This window comes from Thamnophis sirtalis, unplaced genomic scaffold (genome assembly GCF_051295495.1).
Source record: "Thamnophis sirtalis isolate CommonGarterSnake01/CBP01778 unplaced genomic scaffold, rThaSir2_p1.2 scaffold_15, whole genome shotgun sequence".
NCBI lineage: Eukaryota > Metazoa > Chordata > Lepidosauria > Squamata > Natricidae > Thamnophis > Thamnophis sirtalis.
The window spans coordinates 31,659,781-31,678,461 of record NW_028261395.1 but is presented as its reverse complement, the minus strand read 5'-3'; the positions used below and the strand labels follow the sequence as shown (position 1 = coordinate 31,678,461).

Genomic DNA, 18,681 nt, shown 5'->3' with positions numbered 1-18,681 from the left:
ATCATGGCCATGTCTAAAAACCAGTTGCTAAAATTTTTGAATCCCACCCCTGGCTGCAGACACTTCCATGCGCTTTGAGGAATGGAAGCAGAAACACTGTGCAGCCCTAGCAGAAATTAAAGAAAGGGAAACAAAAGCTTTCAAGTTCTGTTCTTTATACAATTGAGTTCTTCCAGCGGTAGGTTGGCGAGCAACTGATGATTTCCCAGAAACTCTCTGTGATGATTCACTTCTTCTTTTTTTCCCCTTTTTTTCTCAGGTGGTTAGCAGAGTGGCAGCACAACAGGGTTTTGACCTGGACCTTGGATACCGGTTACTAGCTGTTTGCGCAGCCAACAGGGACAAGTTCACACCGAAATCAGCTGGTAGGAACAACCGGTGTTCTTTTCCAGATGTAGTTGGGGTTTTTTTTTGGGGGGGGGGGTTGCCAGTGACAACCTTGACAAGCATAACAATGTGCTTTTGTGCATCTCTGGGAAAGCGGAGAGGTTTTGTTTGCTTTCTCTTAACAGCGCTTCTCTTAAAAATACACTGGGATGAGAAAAAGATATTTGGATCGCCATTTCTGTTTTTCAAACGGTCTCAAGAAATATGGTATGATAGCTTTATTGATTAGCCTATAGGCCCGTGATGGCAAACCTTTTCGGCGCCGAGTGCCAAAAAGGGAGCACTTTGCACGTGTGCTCACCCAACTGGCCTGCAACTGGGAAGAAGAGCTGCCCAGGGGGCATGCGCACGCCAGAAAATGAACTTCTGGTTTCCAGAGCACGCATGTGCGCTGGCCAGCAAGTCTTCCAGTTACTGGCACACATGCACACGCGCCAATCAGCTGGGCGGTGCGCATCCTCACACCGGAAAACAGAAGACCAACTCTTCCAGTTTCTGGTACTGCTGCACATGCAAAAGCCAGCTGATCGTCAAATGCACATGCGCGCCCAAAACCCGGAAGAGAAACAGGTGACGCACATGCCAGGTGACATCCCACTTTGGGCACACATGCCATAGGTTTGCCATCATGGCTGTATCAAAACATAAGATTGAAACACGTATCTCAATAAAATCTTATACAAACAATTTTAAATAAGAGCAAGGTAAAATACAATGGTTATAGGGTAAGATACAATATAATTTAATACATAAATACATAAAATAGAATAGAGGCAGTTACCTTGGTCCATATGCCAAACGAATGACCCATTGGGATCCCATATCAAAACAATTTACTTTATGTGTGGCCAGATCCTGAAAATAACATTTAACAGAGCACCAAATGGTTTAGTTGAGATCTGCATACCTGGGACTGATTGGAGTAGATTGTAAGGGTGACACCAAAATAAAATTTTATGTCATTTTATTCTACTTTATATATTTCTGTATTAAATTATATTGTATTAAATTAAATTATATAGTTATTATCCTATAACTATTGTATTTTACCTTACTCTTATTTTAAGCTGTTTGTATAAGATTTTATTGACGATATGTGTTTGAACCTTGTGCTTTGATATGGCCTATAGGCTAATCAATTAAGCTATCATATCATATAATCAAAAGAGAAATAAATAACCTAAAAAAGGTAATTGATAGAGAGCGAATGAGCAATCCCAGAGAAATTCTACCCAAGTGGTGATGATCGTGGAGAACATTGACTCGGATGGTGTACTCTGCATGTGTTCAGTCGTTCATTCGTTGGTTGATTTAATAATTCATTGATGCGTTCATTCATTTATTTGTGGATACATGAATCAGCCAGGCCTATTTATTGGTGTTTGAAAGCAACACTCCCAGCCATTACAGTATTTGCTTGTGATTTGTGGCTTCCATCCTAGATGATTTCTATTCTTGAAAAGTTAAAAGGGTTGGAGATGTCATGCCTTCCATTTTTCAATAAAAAAATGTGTTGGCAACCTAGTGTCCATGACAGATATGCTAGCATCCTTTCAGTCTATTAGCAATAGGAATAGCCCTTAGACTTATATACCGCTTCACAGTGCTTTACTGCCTTCTCTAGCAGTTTACAGAGTCAGCATGTTGCCCCCAACCCATCTGGGTCCTTGTTTGACTGACCTCGGAAGAATGGAAGGCTGAGTCAACCTTGAGCCATTGGGATCGAACTGCTGGCAGTTGGCAGAATTAGCATGCAATACTGCATTCTAACCACTGTGCCACCACACAGTGTATTATATACAACACGGATGTTGTGTTGTGTATCATACAATGCACTTGGTTACACTAATTACTTAAATCACCTGCAGTGATTTTTTTTCCTTTTGAATGGGAATATGATGTGTATTTAAGCCTGTTATTGTTGTTTTTAACCCTTTAGTCATGTCTAACTCTTGGCGACTTCATAGACAGGTGCTGTCTATGCTACCCTGTCAAACACAGTTTCTTTCAGTTGTTGGATGTTAAACTTTGCTTCCCCTCTAACATACATTTGGACCTAATCTTTACATACTACTAGATCAGCTCAATTAACTTTTGGGAATCTTTTCTGATCCCAAATATCCTGGCAAGGTATTACCATTCATCCAACCCTAGTCATTTCCAAATATATGATATAATCTGTCCCTCTCACCTGGGACACAGGTAAGATCATTCTGCGTGTTTTGGAACCACTTTGCTAGCTGTCCCGCCGTCCACGGGCTTTGTGACCTGATGGTGTAGTTATTTATTTTTGATGTGGCCCTCATCTTAACACCCTAAATTAGCTACATACTGAGGACTCGCAGGGCAATCTCATTATTAATCAAAACACCCACAACAAAACAATCAGTTCGAGGCAGCTTATTATTATTATTATTAGAATAAGATAAAATCAGCACCAAGCAATCTTAAAAAGGTCACCGTGATTAAGTCGCAGTAGCAGTGTGAGATTAAAATAAGAACAGAGAGAACGGGCTAGCCAGAAGTTCTCTTCCAAGTAACTATCAGCTCAGCATGTGTGAGCATTTTAAAGAAGCGTTTTGAGAATATCAGGTACCAGGTAATAATGTAGACTAGAGAAAGAAGCTGGGTTTTAAAGGTTTCAACAGGAACGTTCTTATTATATACAGGCCCCTCTTCTCAAATTAGTTATCTGCAGTGGAGCAGCTGCTTTTCAGCTGGGTGTATTCACAAATTCAGTATGAAGTACCGATTGATTCAAATAAGTGCCGCATTTAAAGTTGTTTAATGGAAGGTATAAAATTAAACAGCCTTTTGAATCAAGCTTGATTCCTGTGGATTCCAAGGAGACACCACATTCTTGTCAGCAATACTGAAGTGAGATTGCTGTTGTTGCTTCTGATTATTATTCCTCCGTTTCAGATTCCCAGTCTACACAACAGCACTGGGATGTCCTAGAGATCTTCCTTTTAAGGACTAACAGAGCCCAACCTGGAGTAACTTCTAAGCCAGAGGTCAACAACCCGCAGCTCTGGGGCTGCATCTGGCTCTTTCATTACTCTGCTGTAGCTCCCTATCGCCGGTCAGCGCCAAAATTTTGAGAGAAGCTTCCAGGTTTTTTTTTTGGGGTGGGTGGAAACACAATGCACCAAGAGGAGACTCTATGGCAAGGAGCTGGTTTTCTGGTCAGCTCCATAACTGATAGGGCTTTCGGTTAGGACAGGTAGAGGAAAAAGGACGCTGTGCTAGACTCTATAGTGGGGGAACCGGACTTCCGGTTGGCTCCAGAATTGAACGGGGACTTCCGGTTAGGACCTTTGTGGCTCTTTGAGTGTTTAAGGTTGCCGACCCCTGGGTTAAGGTTAGGGTTATTTAGAATATGAAGCTCAGCCTTCTGCTCAATATCCAAATTCAAAAAATCTTTTTTTATTTTTATTATTACATTTTTTATTATTTTTTAAAATATACATCCATGTTGAGTGTGGGCAGAGTTAGTTCTGGATATCATTCATATTGATCCAATTCGCAGTAACAATTAGTAATCGCTGTCACATTTATTAAATTTAAGTAATACTCATTATATTGTTCAAACATACATAAACAAAAAATGCCTAGCTCCTCATCTTTATCTCTATCTTCATCTCTATCTTTCTTGTACAATCTAAACTTTTCTCTAGTATGTATAGGCATTCATATTAATCCAATTCATGCTAACAATGTTAGTAATCTCTTATCACATTTATCAAATTTAAGTAATCCTCATTATATTATTTAAGCATACATTTAAAAAAATGCCTAAGGTGTAAACTTCTAATCTTTCTATTATTTTTATTCATTCTATAAACATTTATATTCTAATATTTCCCCTATCTAATTTTATTTCTGCCACTTCCAGTTTACAATCAGGTTACTTTAATATATATATAGGGCAATTCAAACAATCTTAACAGATGCCTGTCAAGCTTCCACTCTACTCAAAAGGAATCAACTTCTCCAGTTAATTGGTTCTACTATCAAACTGTTCTAACTAACTAACTCTTCCTAACCAGAATAGAAAACATATCTTATTGTGGCTGAAGACAAAAATATCCTCCCATAATATGACATTGTGCAACATTCTTTTGGAAATGACCATTCGAAGTCTGGTATATATAGATCAAACCAAGCCATGATTTATCTGATTTCTTTTTTTCAAAAAAGCAACAGTAAGAGCAAAGTGACATAGCAATAGCAATAACACTTAGGCTTATATACAGGGCTTTACAGCCCTATCTAAGCAGTTTACAGAATCAGCCTATTGGCCCGCAACAATTTGGGTCCTCATTTTACCCACCTCGGAAGGATGGAAGGCTGAGTCAAGCTTCAACTGGTCAGGATCGAACTGCCAAACTGCTGGCAGCCGGTGATTAGCAGAAGTAGTCTGCAGTACTGCACTCTAACCACTGTGACCTTCTGACAAGCAAAGTCAACGAGGAAGCCCGATTCACTTAACAACCATGTTACTAACTGAACAGCTGCAGTGATTGGCTTAACAACTGCAGCAAAAAAGTTGTAAAATGGGGCAAAACTCATTTAACCAATGTCTCGCTTAGCAACAGATGTTTTGGACATTTGGACACAAGGGGAGATCTACCGGTGTGATTTTTTCTCCTCTGTCTTCATTTCTGTTCCTTAGAATCTGGAGAATGGTGTTTTCTGAAGTCCGTGAGGGAAAAAAGCAGTAGGAACCTTACAGCTTCCTATTTCTGACTCTTCAGGAATTGCTCCACAGGAGCTAAGTGGAGGAAAGCTGAGCTTCACAGCATTATCATATCATTTTACAATTAATTCTTAACATCCCCATTAATTATCTCCCTGCCCCCGTTACACGCTATTGAGATTCTCTCTGCTTTCATTCCGATTTTGATTTTATAACCTTTGTTCCAGCTCCCTTCTCTTAACGTCTGGTTTTCCTCTGATTTTCTAACAAGTATTCTTCATATCATTTTTGCGCTTTTGATGCTTGTTGATAAGAATAAGGACCATGTAAAAAAGAAAGCTCTGATTTATTTAATCTGGAGGAAAGAAAACTATGGTAAGGAATGCTGGTAGAAGAAGAATTGATCTTTATTATTGTGGTTACTAGGGATGTGGTGGCTCAGTGACTAAGATGCTGAGTTTGTTGATTGAAAGGTCAGCAGTTCGGTGGCACAAATCTCTAATGTCGCATAACAGAGTGAGCTCCCGTTATTTGTCCCAGCTTCTGCCAACCAAGCAGTTCGGAACCATGTAAAAATGCAAGTAGAAAAATAGGAACCACCTTTGGTGGGAAGGTAACAGCGTTCCGTGCGCCTTCAGCGTTCAGTCATGCCGGAACTAACAACAACGATGTTGGGAAAGTAACAGCATTCTGAGTGCTTTTGACATACTGTATATGATCGTGGAAGTGTCTTCGGACAATGTTGGCTCCTTTGGCCAAAAAACTGAGTTGAAACCGCTCCCTAGAGTTGGACACAACTGGACAGGGGAAACCTTTACCTTTAGTGAAGGATGATTGGATGGAATTGACGTTGAAAAGGTACCGTCAACACAGCTAACAGGGCAACGGTAACCCCATTTTTTTTTAGGAAGAGTCGCCAACTTCTCAAGTCTCTTGCAGGACCTGCACTAATGCCATTCTCGTTTAGCAAAAACTGCAGTATTTTATTTTTAACTTTTAAGTCACTGTGGGTGGCTTTTCTGGACAGGACAGAAGCCAATGTATTTTAATCTAACAATATATACTTTTAATTCTATTGTTTTAATCGAAAACAATGATTACTTGATTCCATTTCCATTTTGCAGGTTTCCACAAACTCCAAATGAAAACCCCTAAAATCATAATGTCAGTGTTCTAAATAGCATCCAAAAGTAAATCAGAGTCCAAGGCAAAGTATTGCTCCAAGGTCCAATTTATTAGGAGAGCCACGTTGGCACATCTGGGAAAACCTGAATCTGAAAACTTCCTGGTTTTCCCCACCCAGTTGAAAGTTCAAGATCTTCCCACACACCCACAAGTCCATCACATGGTCCAATCTTCCATTGCTATACTGGCAGTTCCACCCATCCAGTTCTGGTCAGGTGCAGAGGTGAAAAGACTAAGGATGATCTTGGCTTTCTAGAAAGAATTTTGTTATGGCTACATAGCATCTAATTTCGTACAATACCCCCTCCCATTTTCCCACAATAAAAAATGCATAGTAGAATAATAGAAAGTGTGGCAGGCCTGAGATCCACAAGAAAATATGGCTGCAGGCCAGACACATAAACATGATTCTTTTAAGAGGTCAAGTTAAAAGAGGATTAAGCTGTAGTCCAAGGTTTCAAGATAGCTTTTTATCTGGACAGCTCCCAGGACCAAAATGTGTAACTACAGGCATTACCCTTAATGTTATGTCATATTAATCTCCTTTCTCCAAAGAAGTCTACAACATTCTTGTGTAGGCTGTATATTACAACGTTACCAACAAAATACTCTCTTGATATAGCTGGGCTTTAGATGCTCTTTGCTTATTGCAAGAAAATTCTGAAGGAATATGCACTAATGTCACAGTGACAGTTTCCGAGGATGAAAGAGCATCCTTGAACAATAATTCAGTAGTTAGAAAGAGATTCTATGGGCCAGGTAGAACTCTGTGGAGTGGATTTAAAATAGCTGTGGAATCAGATTCAATCAGATCAGTAGGAATCTATCTTCCTGTCTAATCTATCTATGTAATTTATATCATCTATTTATATCTATCTGTCTTCTAGCTGTTGGGATGCAGTGGCTCAGTGGCTAAGACGCTGAGCTTGTCGATCAAAAGTTCGGCAGTTTGGTGATTTGAATCCCCAGTGCCCCATAATGGAGTGAGCTCTCGTTACTTGTCCCAGCTTCTGCCAACCTAGTAGTTTGAAAGCACATAAAAATGCAAGTAGAAAAAATAGGAACCACCTTTGGTAGGAGGCAGGGGTGGGTTTCTCGCCCCGTTCCAACCGGTTCGGTTGGAACGAGGCCGGCAGCGTCCTCGCGCACGCACGCAGCGTCCTCGTGCACGCACGCGGCGTCCTCACGCACGCACGCGGCATCCTCGCGCACGCATGCGGCACGCGCATGCGTACTAGTGTCTGCGCGATGCTCCAGCTGCTCCTGCAGGATCGCGCAGGCGCTGTATGCGTTCTGCGCATGCGTGGAAGCGCAGAATTCATAAAAATTGGGTAAGGAGCGGGCGCGGGTGTGCGGGCGCGCGTGGGCGCGGGGGGGGGGGCTTCGCCGTTCCCGGAAGTTACTTACTTCTGGGTTCGGCGACCAACCGGATCGCAGGGACCGGTGCGAACCGGTCGAAACCCACCCCTGGTAGGAGGGTAACAGCGTTCTGTATGCCTTCGGCGTTTAGTCATACTGGCCACATGACCACAGAGACGTCTTCGGATAGGTCTGGCTCTTCAGCTTTTGAAACGGAGATGAGCATGCCACATAGAATTGGGAACAACTAGCACATATGTCTGAGGGGAACCTTTATCGTCTGTCTGTCTGTCTGTCTGTCTGTCTGTCTGTCTGTCTGTCTCGCTCTCTTTCTCTCATCTATATCTTCTATTTGTATCGGTCTTCTGTCTTCTATCTGTCTGTCTGTATATATAATCTGTATCTATCATCTATATCTGTATATCTATCTATCTATCTGCCTGCCTGCCTGCCTGCCTGCCTGCCTGCCTGCCTGCCTGCCTGCCTATCTATCTATCTATCTATCTATCTATCTATCTATCTATCTATCTATCTATCTATCTATCATCTTCAATCCTAATATTAGAGTAGTAAAAGTGTAGAGCAGTAAGAGAGACAAGCAATCTAAAAGTCCACAGTTCTGCAAGTTTTCCTCTGTCATGAAATCTCAGGAAGGGATATTTATTTTTTTAGCCCAAATTCCCCATCTTGACTTAGGAATTATGCTAACCAATCCTGCAAGATTCTTATAAGGGCTAGAAGACCAATGCATATGTAACATTTTGAAAGGTAAGAATGGTTATATGTGTTCTGACCTAGACTTCCCCAGCAGCATGAAGCCAAGTCCTCATCGCTGTAAACCCCTTTTATTTAATTGACAGCGAATTCCTCCCCAGCAGTCTTTCCTCTCCCACAGTCTTTCAAGAGAATTCACAATTGCCAACCTTTATCAGGCTTGGAGAGTGACCAGGCCGATATCTTTCAGACACTGCAACACTTGGCAAGAATGTAGGAATGAACTCCCCTCCCCTTTCGCTCCTTTTTTATTCCCTATGGGAGGGGCCATTCACCACCCACCAATGGCCTTACTCCCAAGTCGACCCTTGTTCCTTAGCTGGCAACTCTGTGCATTCACACATTGGGATCAGGCTCCAGCTGTTCATCTGCCTCACTGATGTCTGACTCCGAAGGCAGCTGATAACTGTCAGATGGCCCTGGCCCCCTTTCTGCCTCTGACACAGAGCCCTCATCAGAGCCTTCCCCAGACTCCAGGACTGGCCCATGTTCCTCCCCAACCTCCTCACTGTCCAACTCTGCTGCCAGCTCTGCTGGCCTTTGGCAGACCACAACACATTTATGCTATTAAATATTTTTTTATTTTTATCTCCTGTGTTTTTATCAAAACATGATGTGAATGTGCCGTAAAAATAAATAATAATAATACTAATAAAAGGATTTTTTAAAGTAATAATTAGGAACCCTGCCAAATTCTATTCCAACCCAGAGGAAGTTGCTTTATTCACAGTAGTAAAATACTCCCATATTAAAGGACCCCACTTTCTATCAAATTGCTTCTGGGAATTGAAACACCTTTCCTATATTGGTAGAACCCGTGGTTCTTTTCCCAGCAAACACAGTTGCAATTTTAAAAATAATTTCCTCCTAGGGAAGAATTGTAAGGTTTTTTTTAAAGATCAAAAGTTTTATTATGTAGTTTTCAGCGTCATAGAAATGGGGGAAGGGCAGATGTTGGAGGAAAATGAACCTCGTCATTTAAACAAGAAACATTTACATCAATTTGACTTTTCTCTGATTCTTCTTTTAATACCGCATCAATAAATGAAGAGAACATTCCTCAGCTTGAGCTTGTTAAAGAAGAGATGGTATTTTCTTACCTAGCCAAAGGAGAGATGGAAAGGGTAGTATGAGTTTCTCCTTATGTATCCCAGTCTAAGATATCACTGTTCTGATCTAGGCTTCACCAAATCACGAAGCAGACTTCTTGTCCCCGACAAAATCCCTTTTTATTAAGCTAATGTGAATTCTTCTCATTCACATCTAGCAAAGTCCCAGCAAACAGTCTTTCAATGGTGAATTTACAACCAAAGATTTATCAGGCTTGGAGAGCTGGCAGGCCGATGTCTTCCAAACACAACACTGTACAAGAAAATACTTGGCAAGGAGTCTCTGAGAGTCATGAACAAATCTTCACACTAATTAAGTGAGCTAATTGTCTCCTGCAAATTCCACTTCCCTTTCGCTCCTCTTTATTCCCTATGGGAGGGGCCATTCACTGTCCACCTATGGCTTTACTCCTGAGTCGACCCTTGTTCCTTAGCTATTCCCTTCACCTGCCAGCTCTGCGCAAGCATACACTGGGAACAGGCTCCAATTGTTCTTCTGCCCCACTGATCTCAAACTCCGAAGGCAGCTGATAACTTTTGGACGGCCCTGGCCCCATCTCTGTCTCCGATGCAGAGCGCTCATCAGAGCCTTCCCCAGACTCCAGGACTGGCCCATGTTCCTCCCCAACCTCCTCACTGTCTGAGTCTACCACCAGCTCTGTTAGCTGCTAGCAAGCTACAACAATCACCTCTAAAGCCTTCTATATTAACTCAGGCTGATTGTTAAGCTCTGAAGCCTGGACTTCTGCCTTAATAACATGGCAGATTGGCCCTTGTGTCCTGACCTGGATAGAGAACTCTACAAAACATAGAACACAGAATCATAAGGCTGGAAGAAAACTTTCAGTGCCGTTGAGGCCACTTGGAGGTTTAGCTGTGTCCTCAGGGTCATAGGCTTTTAGCCTTGCACTTTAGGATGAACACCCTTTGAATGGTGTGAGAGTCTGAACAGATTTCCTAAAATGCAGATTACAAGAACCATTTGCACTATTCAGGTGACCCTGAGGACACAGATAAACCTCCAAGTGGCCTCAATGACTCTCTAAAAAGGACCAAAATGACCAGCTGTCTGCAAGGAGTGTAAGTCCTTTCATTCCCCACCATCCAGTCAGAGCTGAAGAAGCTTCTTGGGTGAGAAGCAAAATGTCTTCAAAGAAAAAAGAAAAGTCCAGTTGCCTCCTGAAAAAGCACCTTTGGGACAACCATGACCTGGATGACTGAGAATCTCCACAGACATCTAGAATGGCTGATTTGTCAGAGTCAGAAACAAAAAGACACTTAGCTTTGAACAATATCTGAGGAATGCCTACGAAACTCATGTCAGTTTGTGATCTACTAGCAAAATATATTTGACAACATATGGAAAGTCAAATCTTGCTGGGGAAAAAAAGTAGTCATGCAAAATCAGGGCTGTTTTACTAACATTAACTAATACTTTGACAGTATCCACACGCATGTTGGTAGAAGTGATTAAAGAGGAACTATTTATTTTTATTTTCAACAACTTTCGATAACCTTTCCCGCCAAATGCCAGGAACAAATTATTATCCATAACAAACCTAAATTATCCATATTATTTTTGTGGAGAAATAACCAGAATAGAATATAGTTGGAAGGGACTTTGGAGGTCTTCTAGTCCAACCCCCTGCTTAGGCAGGAAACCCTATACCGTTTCAGACAAATGGCTATCCAACATCTTCTTAAAAACTTCCACTGATTAATTGTTCTAACTGTCAGGGAATTTCTCCTTAGTTCTAAGTTGTTTCTCTCCTTGATTAGTTTCCACGCATTGCTTCTTGTTCTACCCTCAGGTTCTTTGGAGAATAGCTTCGCTCCCTCTTCTTTGTGGCAGCCCCTGAGATATTAGAACACTGCTATCATAACTCCCTAGTCCTTCTTTCCATTAAACTAGACATACCCAGTTCCTGCAACCGTTCTTCATATGTTTTAGCTTCCAGTCCTCTCTAATCATCTTTGTTGTTGTTCTCTGCACTCATTTCTAGAGTCTCAACATCTTTTTTACATCGTGGCGACCAAAACTGAATGCAGTATTCCAAGTGTGGTCTTACCAAGGCATTATAAAGTGATATTAACACTTCACGTGATCTTGATTCTATCCCTCTGTTTATGCAGTCTAGAACTGTGTTGGCTTTTTGGCAGCTGCTGCACATTGCTGGCTCATATTTAAATGGTTGTCCCCTAGGACTCCCAAGATCCCTTTCACAGTTAATACTATTGAGGAAGATATCACATATACTGTACCTGTGGATTTTGTTTTTCTTGCCTAAATATAGAACCTTAGTTTTTTCACCATTGAATTTTATTTTGTTAGATAGCACCCAATGTTCAAGTCTGTCAAGATCTTTCTGTATCTTAAGCCTATCTTCTGGAATGTTGGCTATTCCTGCCAGGTTGGTGTCATCTGCAAATTTGATGAGTTCCCTATTTATCCCCTTGTCCAAATCATTGATGAAGATGTTGAAGAGTACTGGGCCTAAAACAGAGCCTTGGGGTACTCCACTGCATACTTCCCTCCATGTAGATGCAGTTTCATTGAGGAATACATATTGGGTGTTGTTGGTCAGTCAGTTATGAATCCATCCGGTGGTGATGCTGTCTCCCACATTTTTCTACTTTATCTAGTAGTAGTTTACGTTGGAAACCATAAACATGGCCCTCGTTGGATATATGATTTTCATAATCTTCTGTAATGGACAATCCAAAGTTAAATTTGCACAGTCTTGCAGTGAGAGTAAATGCTGACATAGAGCCTTGAGTACTTTTTCTGACAGAACACTCGTCTTTAATTGCCTTGTCGTTTTGCTCATCTAGCATTAGACATCTGCCCTTGAAAACAACTCTGGAAGCAGAAGAGTAGCCAGAAAAGTCAATTTAGCAAGGTTCCTGTCTCTGTCCTAGCTTTTGCAGGCAGACAGCCTGGAGCATGGAGTTATTATCGGCAAAAGAAAAAAAAATGGTATATGAATAATTACTAAAGAGAGAAGAGACCGAGTTAATTGCAGTTTTAATCTTGTTCTCGTAAATTCTGAGTTTGGGAATTGGGTTGATATTGTTGTTTTGGAGGGGACCCTGAAAGATTTTTGGAAAGTATGTTTTTTAATTCACCGCTGGTTCAACTTTAGGACTTTAGCAAATGCTTTTCAGATAGGTCTTTAATTCCGAAGAGACCAGTGTTCCCTTCTCTTGGTTTTTTGGGGGGGATAGCTTGTCATTTATTTTATTTTATTTATTTGTTTGTTTGTTTGTTTGTTTGTCAAACATGTATAAGATAACAAGGTAGGTATAGGTATAGGTATGAACATAAACATGAGCAAAGGAAGTAAATACAGATTAATGGGAACAGTAAGACAGGGACAGTAGGCACGCTGGTGCGCTTATGCACGCCCCCTTTACGGACCTCTTAGGAATGGGGTGAAGTCCATGGTAGACATTTTGAGATTGAAGCTGTGAGGGTTTGAGGATGTAACAATGGAGTCAGGTAGAGTATTCCAAGCATTGACCACTCTGTTGCTGATGTCGTATTTTCTGCAATCGAGGTTGAAGCAGTTTAATTACTACTTCTTTTGCCCTCCATCTTTCCCAGCATTAAGCTCTTCTCCAGTGAGTCCTTCCTTCTCATTAGGTGGCCAAAATATTTGAGTTTCATCTTCAAGATCTGGCCTTCTAAAGAGCAGTCAGGGTTGATCTCCTCTAGGACTGACTGGTTTGATCATCTTGCAATCCAAGGGACTTGCAGGAGCCTTCTCCAGCACCATAGTTCAAAGGCCTCCATTCTTTGCCACTCAGCCTTCCTTATGTTCCAACTTTCACATTGATACATTGCAACTGGGAAAACCACAGCCTTGACTATACACACTTTTGTTGGCGGGGTGATGTCTCTGCTTTTTAGGATGCTGTCCAGATTTGCCATAGCTTTCCTCCCCAGGAGCAAGTGTCTTTTAATTTCTTGGCTGCAGTCCCCATCTGCAGTGATCTTGGAGCCCAGGAAAATAAAATCTGTCACTACCTCCATTTCTTCCCCATCTATTTGCCAGGAACTGAGAGGGCCGGATGCCACAATCCTAGTTTTCTTAATGTTAGGTTTCAAGCCAACTTTTGCATTCTCCTCCTTCACCCGCATCAAGAGGCTCTTTAGTTCTTCTTCACTTTCTGCCACTAGAGTGGTATCATCTACATATCTGAGTGTATTGATATTTCTCCTGGCACTCTTAATTCCCTAAAGCAGTGATGGGGAACCTTTTCGGTACCAAGTGCCCAAAGTGGAATGCACATGTGGCGGAGCGCCAAAATCTTGAAGAGCAGCTGATAACGGTGCAGGTGCCCACAGAGAGGGTTTTGCGTGCCACCTTTGACACGCGTGCCATAGGTTCGCCATCACAACCCTAGAGTTACGGTGTGGCAGGGTTTGGGGTTTACTTGCACCAGTTTATTAGCTGGCGTGCACAATGTTTGGTCACTATTAGAGCTCACGCTTGTCCTTGCAAAACCCAAAATGAATTCTGAGATGGCTCCTGCTCTGGTTGTACAAACTTTCCACACATTACAGTTGAGAAAACTATCAGGACTTTGCCTGAATGAACCAGTCAGAGTTTTCAGCCACTGCTCCTCTAAAGAGAAAATATTGATCCAAAATGAACGTGCAATGAATTATGCAAAACTAAGCAAGCTCATCTTTCTCGTTAAAAATAGGATTTTAACTTCACATTTTTAAAAACTGTTCAGCAACTTTTTAAAATCTTCTCTGCTTGCAATCTGCGTTGGGTTTTTTTTTTTTTGAGATGTTGATGAATATTTCATGATTTTTTGAGGGTGGGGGGGCTGGCCAACTATAACCCCAATAAAATGTAGGTAGTCCTCCACTTATGACCATAATTGAGCCCAAAATGTGTGTTGCTTAGTGAGAAATTTGTCAAGTGGGTTTTTCTTCATTTTACGACTTTTCTTGCTACAGTTGTTAAGTGAATCGCGGCAGTTGTTCAGTTAATAACATAGTTGAATCTAGCTTCTCCATTGAGTTTGCTTGTCTGAAGGTCATAAGAGGGGATCACGTGACCCTGGGACATGGCAACCGTCATAAATGTGAGTCAGTTGTCAAGCATTTGAATTTTGATCACCTGACGATGGGGATGCTGCAATGGCCATATGTTTGAAAAATAGTCAGGAGTCACTTTTTTCAGTGCTGTTGTAACTTTGAACGGTCACTAAATGAATGGTTATAAATTGAGGACTACATGTGCCTTAATCTCTTACAGCAGGGGTTCCTAAATCTTTTGCCACCACACCACCCTTTAGTGTACACACCTCACCGGAAAATCCAAACTTGATGCAAATGAGCAATGAAAATTGCAATAGCACTTACCGCTTCACTGTGCTTTATAACCCCCTCTAAGTGGTTTACAGAGTCAGCAAATTTCCCCCAACAATCTGGGTCCTCATTTTACCCACCTCGGAAGGATGGAAGGGTGAGTCAAGCTTCAGTTGCTCAGGATCAAACTGCTGACAGTCGGCAGAATTAACCTGCAATACTGCATTCTAACCACTGCGCCACCAGAGAGAGAGAGATAGACAGACAGACAGACAGACAGACAGACAGACAGACATGGATGCATGGATGGATGAACAATGGATGATTGATGATAGATACATGATAGATATTTGATTTTGATTTGATTTGATTTATTGAGCATTTATAGGCCGCCCTTTTCCCTGAGGGGACTCAGGGCGGCTTACAATCACAAAGGAAAGGGAGTGTAGGACAGTGCAAAAAGAAATGTGAACAAAAATAAATTAAACAATAAAACTCAACATTCACTCAACATTCGGGAGGGGCGAAAATAGGCTTAGCCCCAGACCTGACGGGCTAGCCAGTTCTTGAGGGCTGTGCGGAAGGCCTGGACGGTGGTGAGGGTACGAATCTCCACGGGGAGATTGTTCCATAGTATCGGAGCCGCAATAGCACTTAGATAGCAATAGCACTTAGACATATACCACTTCACAGTGCTTCCCAGCCCTCTCTAGGCAATTTACAGAGTCGTCCTATTGCCCCCAACATTCTGGATCCTCATTTTACCCACCTCGGAAGGATGGAAGGCGGAGTCAACCTTGAGTCTGTCAGGATCGAACTGCTTGCAGTGCTGCATTCTAATCATTGCACCATCAAATGATACAATAACATTTTTGTTTTTTATTGTAATGATGTACAACTAGAAGGTTCTTCCAACTTCTTTTGGATTCTATCTGCACCAGCCTCAAAGTTTTCCCTTGAGCTCCTGTTTTGGGTGGGCTCAAATCAATGTATTAAAAAGGGCAGGTGATTCTATGAAAAATATGAAAACAGAGAGAATACGAATTCTTCTTTCAGATGACAAAACGGTGTTGCATGGCTGTGTTGGAAGAAATGTCCATCTGGGTTCAGTTCCAAGTGGGAAGGAAGACACTGGAAACATGGAGACTGCTTGGAAAGATGGTTTAATGCTGGACAGGACCACATGGTTTGAGATCATGGGCAAAAAAAAGAGTGTGTGTGTGAGAGAGGGGGGGAGGGAGGGAGAGACAAATTGATTTATACCCTCTCTTGGGCCCCGCCTTGGAGCTTCCTGTTCCTGCGTAAGAAATGTATTCTGAGTGGTTGTCAGATTCCCATGGGGCCATGCAGGGGTAACTTTGTAGTGTCTTGAGTCCCAAGCTTGGTTGAATCTTGCTGGGTAATGTAATCTCCCAGGTGCCATGTGGTGACTTCCGTTGGTAGATGGGTAGAGGGCTAGTCCTATGGTGTCCTGAGGGCCATGTCTTTTGTGTTGTAGATAGGCTGGCCCAGCCTTTCTGGGGCTATTAGCAAAGGTGGAGCATGTTTCTCCTTTCCTCATCCAGGAAGGTGTAATAGTCTGCCTTTTTAATATTTCCTAGAATATTTCGTTCTTCTAGGAGAGGGGTGGGTGGCAACTTCCTACAGCTGGCCTTATTTTTCTCTTCGGCATCAGAGCACCTTACTAGAATTCTTCTTCTGAAGAGTTTCCCGTGTGCAAATTGGAATATTCCTTGTTCTCTTTTGAACAATTTTGCTTTTCTGCTGAGAGTTGCTTTCCTGTGACATTACTTGACATCACACAGTCACAGCTGAAGTTTAAATCTAATAATCTGCGGAAGCACTTGGGAATTTGACCTGGAAAAGTGGGGACCTCCTTTATGATTAATTGCTGCCAGTGATAAACCACTGTAGTTCAAAATGCAATATGCTTTAAGAAGGGAATAGTGTGAAAAGACTGGAAAAAACTCTGGGGAAAACTGTTAGAACCATGATGGCGAACCTATCACATGCATGCCACAGGTGGCACGTGGAGCCATATTTGGTAGCAAACCATCCGTCAACTATGGGGCGCATGCACGCAGTGGACAGCTGATTTTTCGCCCTCCCCAGGCTTCAGGAAAGCCTCTGGAGACCTGGGGGGGGCGAAAATGGCTCCAATGGGCCAACTGGAAGTTTTCAGCTTTCAGAGGGCCTCCGGGGGGCCAGGGGAAGCTGTTTTCACCCTCCTCAGGCTTCGGAAAGGCCACCGGAACCTGGGGGTGTCGCACACGCATGCCTGGGGGGCGTCGCACGCTCATGCGCAGGTGTGCGGGGAGATTGAGAGGGCACATTCGTGTGTGCAATAGTCCACGCATGTGCCAAATTTTGACATGCTATAAGAAAAAGGGTTGCCATCACTGTGCTAGAACAATAAAATTAAAAGTGAGAAAAGGGATTTTGAAGAAAAGATACAATAATTATAAAAAGAAGAAAAAGAAAAAGAAGATAGGAGAATGGGAGAAAAGAAGAAAATTAATAAGAAGTGGAATCTTTGAGAGACCAAGAGAAAATGGTTAGAGGAGGAGAAAGGGAAAGAAGGGATATATTAGTAGATTAAAGGGAAATATATTAATATTGTTAATGGTATATAGCCAACTAAGATTTAAGGGAATCATAGTAACATTTTTAATTGTGGATAATTAATTAAGTTAAATGCTCTCTATGTAAAAACTGAAGTTGATGATGAATGCTACTTACAGTAAAATAAACCAACAGATGAAATATGAAATGATAATTTGGTTTAGCTTTGAAGGGGCAATTAATGATATTGTTTATGTACTAAGAAGAAAATAAGTTTAAGATTAAAAATATGGAAAGAGAATAATGTGGCTGAGATTGGAAGCAGAATTATGATATAAAATGGATTGTCGTATATGAGCGGATATAAAAGAAAAAACCCTGATAACACTTTGTTTATAAAACATGTCAAAATTTGTAATAAAAAATAAAAACCTTGAATTTAAAAAAAAAAATGCAATAGGCTGTGAAGTAGGTTTTAATCCAGTTAGATAGGCTGCCAGATTCTTCTGACAGCGGTGACTCAAATGTCATCAGAGAAGCTGGTATTTTGAGAAGCAACGTGGGATTAGAAACCTACTGTAGATTTCTCAGAGGAAAAGCAAGTACATTATTTCTAGTTAGGCAGCTGACATCTCTAAAACATGTCCACTTCAAAAGGATAAGAGAGAAGCGGTTGGGATATCCTTAAAGAGATTTAAACATGAATTCCGAAAGTCTTTTTCACAGGAGGAGATGGAAAAAATGGTGCAAACATCAAGGGGAAATACATTCAATCAAAAGCCCTTGGTATAAAATATTAAAGTGGGAGGTCAGAATTTGCATCTGTTACTAACAGGTCGCAGGGACGCAGTAGCTCAGTGGCTAAGCCGCTCAGCTTGTTGATCAAAAGGTCGGCAGTTCAGCGGTTCGAATCCCTAGCGCCGCATAACAGAGTGAGCTCCCATTACTTGTCCCAGCTGCTGCCAACCTAGCAGTTTGAAAGCATTGAAAAATGTGAGTAGAAAAATAGGGACTACCTTTGGTGGGAAGGTAACAGTGTTCCGTGCACCTTCGACGTTTAGTCATGCCAGCTAGATGACGTCTTTGAACAACACTGGCTCTTTGGCTTTGAAACGGAGATGAGCACCGTCCCCTAGAGTCGGGAATGACTAGCACATATGTGTGAGGGGAACTGTTATCTTTAGTAACAGGTCTTTAGGTAAAAATAATGATAAACACACAAGATTATCAGAAGGACTTGAGTAGGCAATATTCTAATAGAAGGATATTTGTATGTTCTA

The 18,681-nt window shown here is 41.7% G+C and overlaps 1 protein-coding gene across 7 annotated transcripts in view; it reads left to right on the top strand.

The window, feature by feature from the left end:
* Positions 1 to 18,681, top strand: part of ZMIZ1 (zinc finger MIZ-type containing 1) — a 466,283-nt gene that overhangs the window by 330,795 nt on the left and 116,807 nt on the right. For all 7 annotated transcript variants that reach the window (XM_087702241.1, XM_087702237.1, XM_087702240.1 and 4 more), the window contains one exon: positions 260 to 365. In XM_087702241.1, coding sequence (XP_087558367.1) covers positions 260 to 365 — 106 coding nt within the window. The remainder of the gene's footprint in view (positions 1 to 259; positions 366 to 18,681) is intronic.